We start from the raw sequence: 14652 nt of genomic DNA on the forward strand, positions 1-14652 counted from the left end.
AGATACAAATAACAAGTTATAACTATTTAAAAAGTCCAGATTCTAAGAAATATTTAACACTCCTACTAAAGCTGATTGTTTGGGGGGAAAAAAAGAAACAACAAAACCACACAGAAGCATAAGCTGCAATTCTGCTATTTTCAAACATTTAGACAGAAACTTTCCATTTTGAAAAGCTACTTGTGATACATACAGCAGAAGAGGTGGAAGAGCACAAAGCTGAGTAGCTCAAGGTGACAGAAAGATAGCCACGAATATTATGATTTCATGTAGATCTCAAAGATAATATAGAACTCTACCATGTACCTCAGTATGGAATAAAAAGATATTTGGAGGATTGAGAACAAAAGGTCTCGTGATACACTGCAAACTTCTGCCTAAAGAACATTCACACTGCCCAATACCTTCTGCATTTTCAACCATATGAACTAAATTACGCAGTGCAGAGGATAACAATTGCAATTATGGAAACAGAAGAGAGAGGTGTGAATTCAGACATACTTTTCTCCAGTATATACCCGTGGTCTTCTACTGAGTGTGTAATTTTTTGTATTTGAACCTTTCCTAAGTGGATCATCCAGTGGCGATTGGTCAGGAGGATCTTCCAGTGGATTCCAATAACTCTGTTCACACATGCCTCGTAACAAAATTTCAGCCAGTTGTCTTGCTATCGTCTGTAAAAGCAGAAGATAAATATTTTCCTTTGAAATGCTGAATGCAGTCTCTTCAAAAATACCAGATTATTTTAAATGCATATTAGTCAAGTGGAATGTATTTTCTTTCATTTTAAAGCATCCAAAATACCAGGCATTCTGTTGTTTGAAAGGTGTAAGTACCCATTTAAATTCTCTAAATGCAAACTAAATATGGCAGTAACAAACTTCAATTTCGCCTGTTACAGTTCACATAAGTATAAACACCATCAACTGTTGCTCCTAATAGTGGAGCACATTCAGGTATTTTTCTGGGTATTTTATATTTTATACTCAAAAAGCTCTACCTCTCCTAACCTCTGCAAACATTTCCCTGGAGCCTATGGGACAGATGATGTAGAGAGGCCACAGGGAGTAGGGAATTGTTTCCTGAATGAACTGCTGAAGCACATGGGAAGGATCCACACAGGAGTGTTGGGAAAACACAAAGATGAAGAAGTACAGAGCAAACGCTAGGGACACACTGCAGCTCCCCCTTTTCCATTACTGCTGTGCTTGCTTGCTCACAGCTGAGGAAGAAGAGGTAGAAGAGTTAGGAAGGAAAAAGTGAAGCTGAACCTGGGAAAAGGTGGTGGTGGTGGGTATTTTAGATTTTGCCTTTGTTTCTCTCCATTCAGTTCCGTTTTAGTTGACAATAAATTTCATTAGTTTTCCCAAAGTCAGATCTGCTTTGCCCACGTCAGTAAAGTTCTTTATCTGAACCCACAAACTTTTCTATCTTTTTGTTCCTGTCCTGTTGATAAGGCAGAGCGAGCGAGAGAGCAGTGGGTGTCTGGCAGCTCACCACAGCTATAATCCAGATCCAAACTGATCTGGGCTTCTGACAGCTAGGGCCTGAAGGTGCTAGGGTTTGTTGCCGTTGGTAAGGTTTAGCAAGAGTGAAAGCACGCTGCAGATAAGCATGAAGAAATTTATTTTGACCACTTATTCCCAGTACCAAATATTTAAGTACAAAAATAATTACATAAATATTATATAATAATTTAAAGCTTTGAAAAGTCATCCTACAATCTTTAACTAGCAATTTAATCTGCACTTCAATGTTTACTGTCATGTAGCATACAAGCTACATAAGTATATATGAAAATGATGACAACTCAGATTACTACCAGCAAAATAGAAAAAAGGCAAGCATTTACATCAGAATTGTCAGCATTTCCCAGGAATAAATGTGTAATGATCAAGCCACGAGCAGCAGCATATGACCTACATTTTCCACATTAATTCCTATATCATTTATTTCCTAACATTTGTAATATTATCCCTCTTCATTGAAATTCTGCCATTTAATAATTTAAATATGCTTTTTAGGCATTCATTATTAAATTCATTAAGAATCATGTTACCTTATTACTATTCCGGAAGTCGTAAACGTGTAGTATTAAAATACTAATCTAAGACATTTTAAATGTCATTACCTTAGAGTAAAAGATGCAAGCCTTGGCCCTTTGTTATACCAAAAAAAAAAGCAAAAAAAGATAAATCATTTATTTGGTAGAGGTTTATTTTATGGCTGTATCAATAGTAAGATTTTGTCTTCTTTTTTTCCTTCCCTTGAAGAAGGATTTCTTTATTATGAAAATAAAGAAATGATAACTTGAAGTTTCCAACTTAAAGAACAGAAATGAAGACACTGCACACTGTCCTCAATCTCATTACATTACAGAAAGATGAAATAATATCCTGGTGAAAGTAGAGCAAATCACAAATTGGACAACTATGACTAAGTTTGAAAGCATTGTTGGTCAGAAACCAAAGAACTAGGGAAGACCAGTCATCAAGCATTCTGTTTTTACTTTAATAAATCACTTCAACCAAGAAACGTACCTTTACAAAATGGCGGATAACACATCCTGATCAATATGCTGTAGCTTGATTATTTGTCCCTAGCTCATATTTATGCTTCATCTACCTACTGGAATTCAGAAGTTGCAATAGGAACATGGTTTAATGACTTACCATTCGCAGATTTTGTGTAGTTCTTGTTTCAACAGCTCTTAGTAATTCTCTAAATCTACCAACTCCTCTTGTCAAGTTCCTGCACATAAACAAAATTTAACAGCGTTCTTAGACATGGCAACATCTTGATATATTATTTGATAAAATCATTAAAAGCCACAGCAACTTTTTTTTTTGGTTTTTTTTTTTTTTCCTGTGCATCAAGATCACCTTTCTGTGAATTATACATATCTGGGCACCCCATCACTGATTATAGAGAACCTCTGCTGCCAGAGTGCTGAAAAAGACAACCAAAAACATTTGCAGATCAGCAAACAGCTCAAGAGAAAATGTAAGAAGTGATCAGTTCAATTGGAAAACAAACTGTTTCAGGCTGTTACAATAATTTTAATTTTTAATTGCATTAAAAAAGTAGAAACTGTTAGGGTTTTCTGTGGAGGAGAGGGAGGAATTAAATTCTAGCCGCCTTTTAGCATCTTATTGTAGGAAAATAGGAAATAAGAATAAATCTTTCAAGACCCAGCGAAAGTTAATGTCTTAACTCCTTAGGAATCAAGACAAAACAAGGCCCACTACACGGCCAGAAGAGAGGACTGAGAGATCAGTGTTCTTGATTTCACTTGATTTTTGGTGTGGCTTCTACAGCTCAAGTTTCTTTGCTCATGCTTCTCCCACTTCTGCTGCCCTAAACATATACACGCCCCTAAGAAAGGAGGCCTCAATCACACCAACAGTTTTAGCAGATCTGAACTTCATTCTCAAACAGTAGAATTAACAGATTAGTTTGAATGTTCCTAAAGTTTTATCTTTTTCTTACCATTGTGTCATCTCTGCTATCTTATTTTTTATTGTATTTAAAAACCCTCAGGAATATCTTCTTTGATATTACTACAGCTTGTTTGTATACTGCTGACAGACCAGGTTGGCTCTTTGTTGAGATGAGGTTGAAGAATTCAGTTGTTCAACATATAACATAAGATGGCCATGTCATGAGTTAAAGTTTACTTACAAAAACAAATTGAATCAATCCAAGGTGCATTTTGCATTAAATTATTGTTGTTACAAATTACGTGTGTATTATTTTAAGACATGGTTTTACATGCAAGTTGTATAACATTCACTTAACTTGGGCTCAAAAGCCCACTCCAAGAGAAATATTTTGTATTGTGTAATTTTTTCATAAAGAAAAGCACCATAGCACTGTGCCAAAAGCTAAATTGCCTTTCTCCTTGATGTGTAATTTGTACATTAAAACATCTTTTAAATTGTGATTTGACACAAACAACAACAACAAAAAAAATCAGAAAACATCACTTTTTATTCAGATGTTTTCTTTCATTCTAGTGTCTGAGTACCTGAAACTAGCATGTTTGAAGAGATCATTCTGTAGAATTGTAAAACTCTTATCAGTTTAGTTAGAGTCCCATTATTTTACTCTTCAGATTACGGGACAGAGGTCATCACTGTTCTGCTACATACAATAAAGAATTATCAGCATATTTCAGAAACTTCAGTCTCCAGCACAGACAGATGTGTCTCACTAGCACAAGTTCACCTCTTAAAATACTTACAAAAAAGGTCATTAGAAGGAGCTAACACCGTCCAAGTAACAAAATCCATACAAACAGGTTGAAAGTTATGTTGAAGTATTCTTAACATTTTATTAATTCTGAATATTTTAATTCTTAATTTTATTAATTTTGTATTTCTTTTAATTATTTTAATCTTAATTATTTAAAAGATAACACTTTTCTAACAAAATAATTTGGTTGTACACCTAATACGTAAACAAATGCATAAATGAAAAATTTAGTTATACTTTAACACAGGACTTTAAGTAGCTAATAAATACTATATTAACTTCATAGAAAAATTAAAGTAATATGGAAATTTAGCAGACTTCATCTTGGAAATCTCTCTGACCTCAGTGGAAACAGGACACATTCAGCACCTTTCTGTATGTATTCAAGACAGCCCAAACCAGACCTCTGGAATCCCAGATTGAAGTCTTCTAAGTCCTAGAGTGTATTTTAAATGAATGAAGCTTCCTCTCAAGGACTGTATTGTAAATTCAGAAATGTGCCCTCTTGACAAAAATTATAAAAAACAAAAAACCAAAAAATCTACATTGACCAAAATCTGAAGTGTTGACTGCAAAATTATCAAAAAAGCAAAAGTAACAACAAAAAATACTCACAAAAACTTGTCATCTGGAGATACTATTTTACTAGAAGAGATGAAATACACTGCATAGTAGAACTTCAGATCACAATAATACGAACTCTGTGGGAAAAAAACGCTGTTTCCTAAAATTTCGTATGATATTTACATCTTTTGAAGTGTGACAAGAACAACAAAAGGAAAATCTCTATGAAAAAAGTATGCAACTGTTAGAAGTTCTCCAGGGCACCATGATACTGTCGTTATTTGCCTACAGCTTTTGGTAAGTATCTGCAAGGAACTGAAACTTGTGACTGAAGTTCTACTGCTTCATGGAAAACGCAGCAAGATTGAATAGAAAAAAAACCTAACATACAGAATTAGGTTTTGCTTCATAAAGCATTTAACCTCGATTCACTGCACAAGTGAACACAAACACAACACAAATTTGTCAAGCATCTTCTATACAAGGTATACTAAAAAAGAATACAATTTAAAACTACAATCTAAACCAGCAAACTGAGTTAAATGCTTTGAGAGACAAGTAATGAAGCAAAAAATACCATGATCAGTATGGCTGATCTCCACACTGCACTACTTTTAGCAAAGTACATTTCCTGTATTTGTTAAGTGTTTGTAATACCTGGGAGAACAGGGTGGCAGCTATTCCTGCCTAGCCAGAACTACCTTCTTCACCATGATGTGCCTTCGCATTAAATGCTCCACTCATACTGTTAGGCAGATTAACTTAAAAAGCAATGACCCACAGTGTCTGTAAAAGACTTGGAGATTCTTTCCATTCTTGAACAAAGGAATTTTAGGGTACATTAACACATGCCCTGAGCTGACAGACTTTCTAATTTCAGGCTTGACAAAGATAGACATTGTTAGTTCCAAGTTTGTTTGTATAACTGCCTTGCTACTATACTGACAGAGTAGCACTACACCAGTTAATGACTTGGCATTAAGAACTAAGAGACAGTAATCTTCTATTGCAAGTCTACATGGATACAACTTCTATGCACATTTTAGAATTATTGATAGCATTACTGTTTAACATAATAGAAATATTTTAATTGCATCTATGCAAAGTTGTTCGTTCCTAAACAGAGCAATAAATGTAGTAGAGATATGACACCAAAAAAGGAAAAAAAAAAAAAAAGAAAAAAAAAAAGCACAGGAAGAAAATAAAGATGTAATATAGACAGACTGTTGATACAAAATCAGATAAACTGTATCTAAGCATATAGGCCAGCATAAAGCGCAGGCAAGACAAATATATCTGATCTTTCTGGTTTTAAACACACAAAGTAAAATGAGAAGGAAAAAATGAAACAAACTACTCAAGGAATAAAGATCCATACCTGAAAGTTAGGACAAAAGAACAAATGATATTCTTTAAAACAAGAGGAGTGAGGTGTACTCACAAAGCGCTCAAAACAGACTAGGACAAAAGTGCTTCAAATTAAACCTCAAAAAGTTTGATAAGATCAATCTACTTTTTATTCGCAGTACATTTTGACATATTCTCTATTAATGTGAGAACCACTTTGTTGTGCTTTTCCCTTATGTTTTATGCATTTAAAAAACAAATATTTAGTCTAACTCATTGACTTATAGACTAAAGATGAAATTAGAATAGATTTTTGTTTAGTGAGCTTAGACCCAACCTCCCCTGCTTTGCAACTTGTTGGCTAAATTGTAGGTGCTTATTCTATCTAACATGGAAAAGCACATGCACAGTCATGGCAATGAACAAGCAAAGTTTCCTATATCAGCCTATTACCTCATTACTGATGCTTACTGTATCTCATTTAATAAGTATTCATGCTTCAAATAAGGGGAAAAACAACAAAAGACACAACGAAATCTAAATTACTTGATAAAAGTGATAAAAGAAATTGCCTTTGGAATTACATCCATTTTCCAAATGCTCTCTCCCTCTCCTATCCAGACAAAGAAATGTAATGTTTGTAAACTCAATGATACTTTTAAAATTAAAAGTTTGCTGTTGTTCTATTTCCAAGAACTCAAATAATAAAAAATAAACGCATTTGATTTAAACATGGACAACTGCACTGTTGAACAAAGGAATGGGGGCTGTCAAAATTCTTGATATACACACATACATGGAACAGAAGTTTCAGATAAACTCTTTATTACTAACAGAACACCTTCATACCCTGAGGCACATTATTTACCATACCAGAGCAATGGTTTTATGTAACACTACAAAGATTAGTGTTTTGTTTGTTTGTTTTTTAAGTTGTTTTTTTTTTTTTTTCCTGGATTGAAGTTCTAGCTTATAAGTGAAACATATTCAGTGTTCCATTACTGCTGCATAAGTCTAAGTACTTGAAACTGCCCAGTCAAGCAGTAACTCTTTTTGAAAGCACAGTAACAAAACACGTCTGAACAGCCTCACTTTATATTCAGCTATCTTCATCCTTAAGACTGTAACATTATGCATTTGAAAGTAAAACGTTTATTGCCTAGACTGCAGTTCCACTAGTAGCTGAGTCCATCTAATGGTTCCCTACCAAAAGGAGGAGGTCTCATTCTCCCCATTCTCCTCTTGGCATTTGTTCCCTTTTTTTTTACCTTCATATCTTCCTACTCTCACTTGTTTGGCCTTGTCTCTTTTCTCACCAGCACCACCAGCTGTTATCACATCTTCTGGTGAATCAACTCAGCCCACTAAAACTAAAGAAAGCTGTGATTTCTTGGCTGTGTCTTTTCTGCTGTTTTGGAGAATGAAATGAACCAAACAAATACCAGAAAAATAAATAAATAAATAAATAAATAAATAAATAAATAAATAAATAAATAAAATAAAATAAAATAAAATATACATGCCAGGAGTGTAAGTACAGGAAAGATCACAGCTGATAACTACATCTCCTGACACTACCAACTCAGATACTCCTCAGACTCTCAAGATATTCATTGCTGTAAGTATATAAGCACACTGTTAAGGCACAACAGCCAGATTCACAAAAGGAATGGACACAGAGTGGATTAAATATCTCACATTTTACCCCTTACTATTTTGCAAGTTTCTCTTTCTGAGCAGAGATAATGAGAAGAAATGGGGGTAGGTTAAGAAAGTATCACATAAAGTCACAAACAAAAAGGTCCATTCTTGAATTCACAAGAAAAAACATGCTAAATGTGCCAAAAAGCTTTACTAATGAAATAAATTAACAGATGGAATGAGGCAAATAGAATCTACTCTGATAAATATTTCATTTGGTATTACACATCATTCAAGCTGTATGGTCATCAACTTTATCATGTTACCTAGAATTTCATATTATATTCTATCTATAGTTAGAAGAAAATATAAAAATTCCACAAAAGTAGAAGGAAGAAAGTTCAGTGACAATAATGCTTTTGTTTAGAATACCAAATTGAAGATCTAGGATGCTACTCAGCTTAACACAAAGCACGACAAAGCATGGGGAACTTCAGCAGACAGAACAACACACAGTCATCATTTTACAACCTCTCTTAAAAATAACAAAGGTCAGAAAATAGCATCAGGAACCATGAAGGAAATATGTTGTGATAAAATACGGGATTTTATACAGGAACAAAACAGCTGAGACACATCCATGTAAGAAGTGATAGAACTCAAAGAGCTAAGATGAAACAACAGATCAAATGTTTAGTCAGTGGCATTGCTCAGCAAAACACAAAGGCCAGCTCTCAGTACTCTGCATGGCTCAGTCCTCTCAGGGGTGACACAGAAGAGAAAGGAGCGTAAGGAATAAAAAGGTGTCCTTTCAATTAACACAAACAAGGGGTGACATCTGTGAAGAAATGAGCCAAGCTGTGAGGGTAAATCCACTGCCCCACACACCTGCCACTGACTATGCCCAGTTCTCTGACAAGGAACCTAATGCAGAGGCAAGAGAAACTTACAAGCCCTTATCCACAGGAGCTTCATGCAGAGCCCCAGCAGCAATACAACCTTCTACTGCTCTCCAGTCAGGCAAGGAGTGGACTCCTCACACCACACAACCATTCCCCAGGTAAAGCACAGCACGTTTTTTTAAGCTACCAAGAGACACATCCTCATGAAACTACATGTTTCTGAAAAATCAAGAGTTGAGAAAAAAAACAGAGGTGGAAGGGGTGCAGGACATCCAAGGTAGTATTTCAGCACTAAGAGCAGTTTCTCTTCTAAGCTGAGAACTCAGAACTTGTGAATAATAAAGAAAACAGAAACAGGTTGCACAGGTATAACACAGGTATAAACCAAAGCAAATCACAGCAGACAAAACTCTACTCAATGCTAATGCTTTTCTAGAAGATAGCTAAGAACTCACACACTTTTGTTGATTAAGTTCAAAAAATGAGACTAAAAAGAGTGAAGGGACTGAAGAAGATGCAGGGCAACAAAACCCATTAACTGAGAACTGAGTAAGAGCACAGCTTGGTTAATCTAGGAAAACAAAGACTAAAAATTATTTAAACACAAAGTAGGGCAGTTGAAAGAAAGAAGGAAAGAAAAGGTAAACACCAGCACGGGAGCAAAAATATACTTAACTCAAAATTTTATGTATTAAATGAAATACATAACATTTCTAGCCATTTGATGTTATCAATTCTCTTCTGATTTTTCTCACTCATTAGCCCAGGAGAAGTCTAATTTTGATGTTACTGCTCCTATTATAGACATCCTAGAGATGTTAATATCTCAAGAAAACTCATTGTTCTCCACTTCTTGAAGTTGTTTATGTGCCATTTATTCATCAGTACAGTTAATAAGAGTTTTGCTTTTTTACTCCTAACCCTAGTTTTTGCTATTGGACCATTTTACCAAAACAAAGTAAAACTGAAGACAAAATTTCCTATTTTCTATTGCATCCCAACAGCAAATTTGAAAATGCTTACTAACCTTTCTTTTATTTTTATACTCTTCAAAGTAATCACGAACAAAGCTGCCACGTAACTGAATATACTAATTTGGAGAAAGGCAGAAAGATAAAGCTAGAGTCTCAAAATTCACGCTATATACAGCACACAAAACATGAGTTATATTCACAAACAGGTACAACACTTACTGGAAAGAAAAGACTGTGCAAATGCTTGAAAGTAAACAAGCAGAATCTGTATTAGTAATCACTTATCTTTACACTGTTCCTCTGTTTATGCAGTATTACTGAGAATTCACACAATGTTCCTAAGCACGAGGTTTACAGGAATGCTTCGTTGAGGGAACAGAACATAGGACCTCTAAAAACATCCTGTTGATAGTCTTGTAAAAATGTCAGAGTAAAATAAATAAGGCAGATGATTTCACTGCTGAGTTGCTTATTATACTTCTGTCTGAACACAGCCTCTAAGGAACCACTTTTTCCCAAATCAATTCAATTTAAAATATCCACATTGCAGTAACATGGGGATTTGCTGGGAGTAGAATCATCGAATTGTATAATGGGCCCCAAAGCCCATTCAGTTCCATCCCCCAGCCACAGGCAAGGCTGCCACCTACTAGAATCAGGCTGCCCAGACCCCTGCCATAGCTCCTCAGGGCAAAAAAAAAAGGCATTAAAATATGGTGAAAAACATTCAAACATGCCTTATGCTTATGCGTGGAAAAGAAATCCAAGGCACCATGCACTACCACACACACTCAGAGAAAGAAACGTTTATTTCACCTTCTCACATCTACAGTACAGTGCATTAAAAAGAAGTTGAGAAGAACGTCATTTGGGAAAAGTAAGGCAGCAATGGATGGAGAGTTTGGGTGCAGAAAAGGTCAAATCTGATGTGCCTACCAAACGTGTTGTAAGAAAACAAGAAAACATATTTTAGTACAAACACAAAATGCCTGCATGTCAACAAAAATTCCAAGCATTCTCCACTAAACTAGCTGTAGAACACAGTATATATGGTTAAATGTTATATAGAATAGTTATATATTTTGTAAGGAAGAATATGTAAATCAGGAGATGCCAACAGGAATTTTCCCAGTATTCACCTGAAATCACGAGTAAAGCTTGCCTGCTTTTCTGTTCAGCTGCTGAAGCTTGAATTTCTGCAACACATCCTTGTTTCCAAGGTTTTTGCAGCAGCTACACGTTTTGATTCTTACAACAGCCAATTCAGTACCACTTAAAATTTGGAAATACTTTTTGAAATTGTTTAGCCAGTGGCAAGAAAATAATCTGAGTAACGGACACTTTGAAAGAATTGATTAATTTTCAAGTGCCATTAGTTTTAATAACAAACATAAACAGACATCTGCACAATATTCGTTTTTTTCTTAGCACAGCACCAGCCTTCTGTTTACAGCCAATCTGCATAGTCAGAAATCAATCTGATCTCTGCACTGTCTCCAACTTCAGGAACAGAGTTAACAAATGAAATAATGGAATTTTTTAACTTTTTGCAAAAAAAGGAGGTGGAGAATGAGGGCACAGATCCTGCTATCTCTCACAATAGTTTCAGAATAGTTATCACAATTTAAAATGAAAATGAGGTATCTTCTAGTACTAGACCTTCACATCTCTGTAGGTATTCAGTCACCCAGCTCTTCCAAGAGTCAATTTCCTTTATGACAACTATGACCCAAACAGATACAGTCCCTCCTTGGCAAAGTTATTCAAATACTTAGCAAATGAGCTCCTACCACTACCATGTGTTTGTACACACACACCAAAAGCACTTAAGGACAGGCTTCTCTCTCTCACTACACTCCTGCAAGTGGCACAGTGGCAAAACAAAAGAAACAACTCCTACACAGACAAGTCCTTCAGGTGAGTAACTCCGAGGAGTGTTTTTGTTATGCTTGACAGATACTTTGTAACCCAATAAAAATCAGTTACACATAGAGAATGAAAAAAAGAAAAACAATTTATTTTCTATTGTGTCATCTATTGAGGGCTGGCAACCAAGCAACATCTTTACAGATTTTAGAGGTGAGACACGGAGTCTCACCTCCGTGCCTGGGAAGATCATGGAACAGATCCTCCTGGACAACATGCTCGGTCACATAAAGAATGAGCATGTGATCCGAGACAGCCAGCACGGCTTCACCAAAGGAAGGTCATGCCTAACTAATCTTGTGGCCTTCTATGATGGAGTGACGGCATTGGTGGACGAAGGGAAGGCGACCGATGTCATTTACCTGGACCTGAGCAAGGCCTTTGACATGGTCCCCCACCACATCCTCATCTCCAAATTGGAGGGAAGTGGATTTGATGGGTGGACGACCCGATGGATAAGCAATTGGTTGAAAGGCCGCAGACAGAGGGTGGTGGTCAATGGCTCTATGTCCAGGTGGAGGCCGGTAACAAGTGGTGTCCCCCAAGGGTCTGTCTTGGGACCGGTGCTCTTTAACATCTTTATTAATGACATCGATGAGGGAATTGAGTGCACCCTCAGCAAGTTTGCTGATGACACCAAGCTGAGTGGTGCGGTTGATACGGTGGAAGGAAGGGATGCCATTCAGAGGGACCTCGACAGGCTGGAGGGCTGGGCTCGGGTGAACCTGATGAGGTTCAACACGGCAAAGTGCAAGGTTTTGCATTTGGGCCGGAAGAACCCCAGGCACCTGTACAGGCTGGGAGGAGTGGTCCTTGAGAGCAGCTCAGCAGAGAAGGACCTGGGGGTCCTGATGGACGAGAGACTGAATATGAGCCAGCAGTGCGCTCTGGCAGCTCGAAAGGCATTTAGGCAATAAGGGATCCTGGGCTCCATCAGGAGATGGGTGGCCAGCAGGGACAGGGAGGTGATTGTCCCTCTCTACTCGGCTCTTGTGAGGCCCCATCTGGAGTACTGTGTCCAGGTGTGGAGCCCTCAGTACAAGAAAGACATTGAGATTTTGGAAAGGGTCCAGAGGAGGGCGACTAAGATGATCAGGGGGCTGGAGCACCTCCCCTATGAGGACAGGCTGAGGGAGTTGGGCTTGTTCAGCCTGGAGAAGAGAAGGCTGCGGGGTGACCTCATTGCAGCCTATCAATACCTGAAGGGAACCTACACCCAGGAGGGGAGTAAACTCTTCAAAAGGGCTGATAACAGCAGGACTAGGGGAAATGGTTTTAAGTTGAAGGAGGGAAGATTTAGGTTGGATGTTAGGGGGAAGTTCTTTACTAGGAGAGTGGTTAGGCCCTGGAACAGGCTGCCCAGGGAGGTTGTGGATGCCCCGTCCTTGGACGTGTTTAAGGCCAGGTTGGACGGGATCCTGGGCAACCTGATCTGAATGTGTATGTTTGGTGGCCCTGCTAGGCAGGGGGGTTGGAACTACATGATCCTTGGGGTCCCTTCCAACCCGGGTGATTCTGTGATTCTGTGATTTATAAAGAGGAATGGGACACTGCAGCTGTGTCAGGGTGCCAGCACAAGTACCAGCACTACGATGGGTACAGACCAGGTCCAGTTCATTCAGGCTTTGATTTAGCAAGTCAGCAGCAATGGAGATTAGACCATATTGCAGTCTGGATCCTGGACTGTTTCCATGATACAGCAATATCCTTGAGAGGGAGCAAGACACAGGAGGAGTGACGAGAGATCTGAAAGGTTAGGGCCGGTTTTAATGCGATGGCTACCTGATGTTAGATTCCAATCAAAAAGCTTTTGTTTTTTCTTTTCCCAGCCTACACAAGTAGTACATTCCTGAACTCTATTGATTAAAAAAAAAAAAAAAAAAATCATCTACAATTTTATAGTGTCTTGTTTAAATTAAAGCATATACATAAAGCAAATATAAGGACAGAAGGATTACTGCTGTCGATTCTCAGAGGCATCCTCCTTGAAAAAGAGCTACATTAAAGTACTAGTGTCAAAGTTTCAATGCTCATTGTTTTTCCTGGAATAAATTCAAGTCTTTGAACTCCTCCAATTTCAAATTGCAAATCAACTAACTAGATGGTGCTACTACTGATTAAATGGTGGTTGCATAATCAGCCAGAAAGACATTTAGAAATTATATATATTTCAAAATGTTTTACGTTTGGTTTTGGTTTGTTTGTTTTTGAAGGTATGTAAAGCCTCCTTTTAGTTTCAGAATAGCTTCCTTAACTCCTTATACACCGCAAGGCTGGAATGTTCTTCAGCTGTTAAGTGCCATTCCATGTATTTTCAAAACACTGGCACTCAGCAGTTAGTCTTCAAAGGTTTAGAATATTTTATACCTTTTCATACAAGTTAATGCATACTTGAAAGATATTCACTTAATTCTCTACAAAAACTTGCTTTCTTGACTTACAAGGAAATCTCTGCACAGTTAGTGAGAAAAGAGAAATTTCAAAATGGACCAATTCTAGGTATGAAGCAACACTCCGTGTTACTCCTAAAATGTTATTCTTCTGGGTGAAGTAAAAGTTCTCTTATTCTCTTTTCTAGTTTGTACCTGACATATAAAGAAGAATGGATTTTCCACTTATACTGGATGATGCATAAGTAAAAGCAGTGAATAACCTAGTGAACAAAGACACACAACAAAACAATAAAACACGAAAGAACTTTAGACAAATTCAGATCTTCATCAGATTTTAAAAGAGATTTTTTAGTATTTATAGGAATGGAATTGAAGTCGAAAAATAAACACTAAGAAATCCATACCATTTATTCATAAGTGCATACTCAGATGTTTCATATGATGATTTATATGGCCTAACATACAAATTACTATAATGACAATTCTGGTATTAAAATACAATTTGAATTCACTCAGTAAAAAGTCGTGCTACAGTTTAGTGGAAGGAACTTTTAGTGTCACAACATCACCTTCTGAATACACACAAGGACTCCACTGCACTGCAGTGTGAATACCAGAGCTGGTCTGCCTGCAAAAGCAGACAGGCACATT

General features: G+C 37.0%; 1 protein-coding gene across 3 annotated transcripts in view; it reads right to left on the minus strand.

The window, feature by feature from the left end:
- Positions 1-14652, minus strand: part of TTC7B (tetratricopeptide repeat domain 7B) — a 124138-nt gene that overhangs the window by 75367 nt on the left and 34119 nt on the right. For all 3 annotated transcript variants that reach the window (XM_042865153.1, XM_042865143.1, XM_042865134.1), the window contains exons 6-7: positions 2673-2751; positions 502-674 (exon numbers count right to left, since the gene is read on the minus strand). In XM_042865153.1, coding sequence (XP_042721087.1) covers positions 502-674; positions 2673-2751 — 252 coding nt within the window. The remainder of the gene's footprint in view (positions 1-501; positions 675-2672; positions 2752-14652) is intronic.

Source organism: Lagopus leucura, unplaced genomic scaffold (genome assembly GCF_019238085.1).
Source record: "Lagopus leucura isolate 7727_CA_CO unplaced genomic scaffold, USGS_WTPT01 Super-Scaffold_1, whole genome shotgun sequence".
Taxonomy (NCBI): domain Eukaryota; kingdom Metazoa; phylum Chordata; class Aves; order Galliformes; family Phasianidae; genus Lagopus; species Lagopus leucura.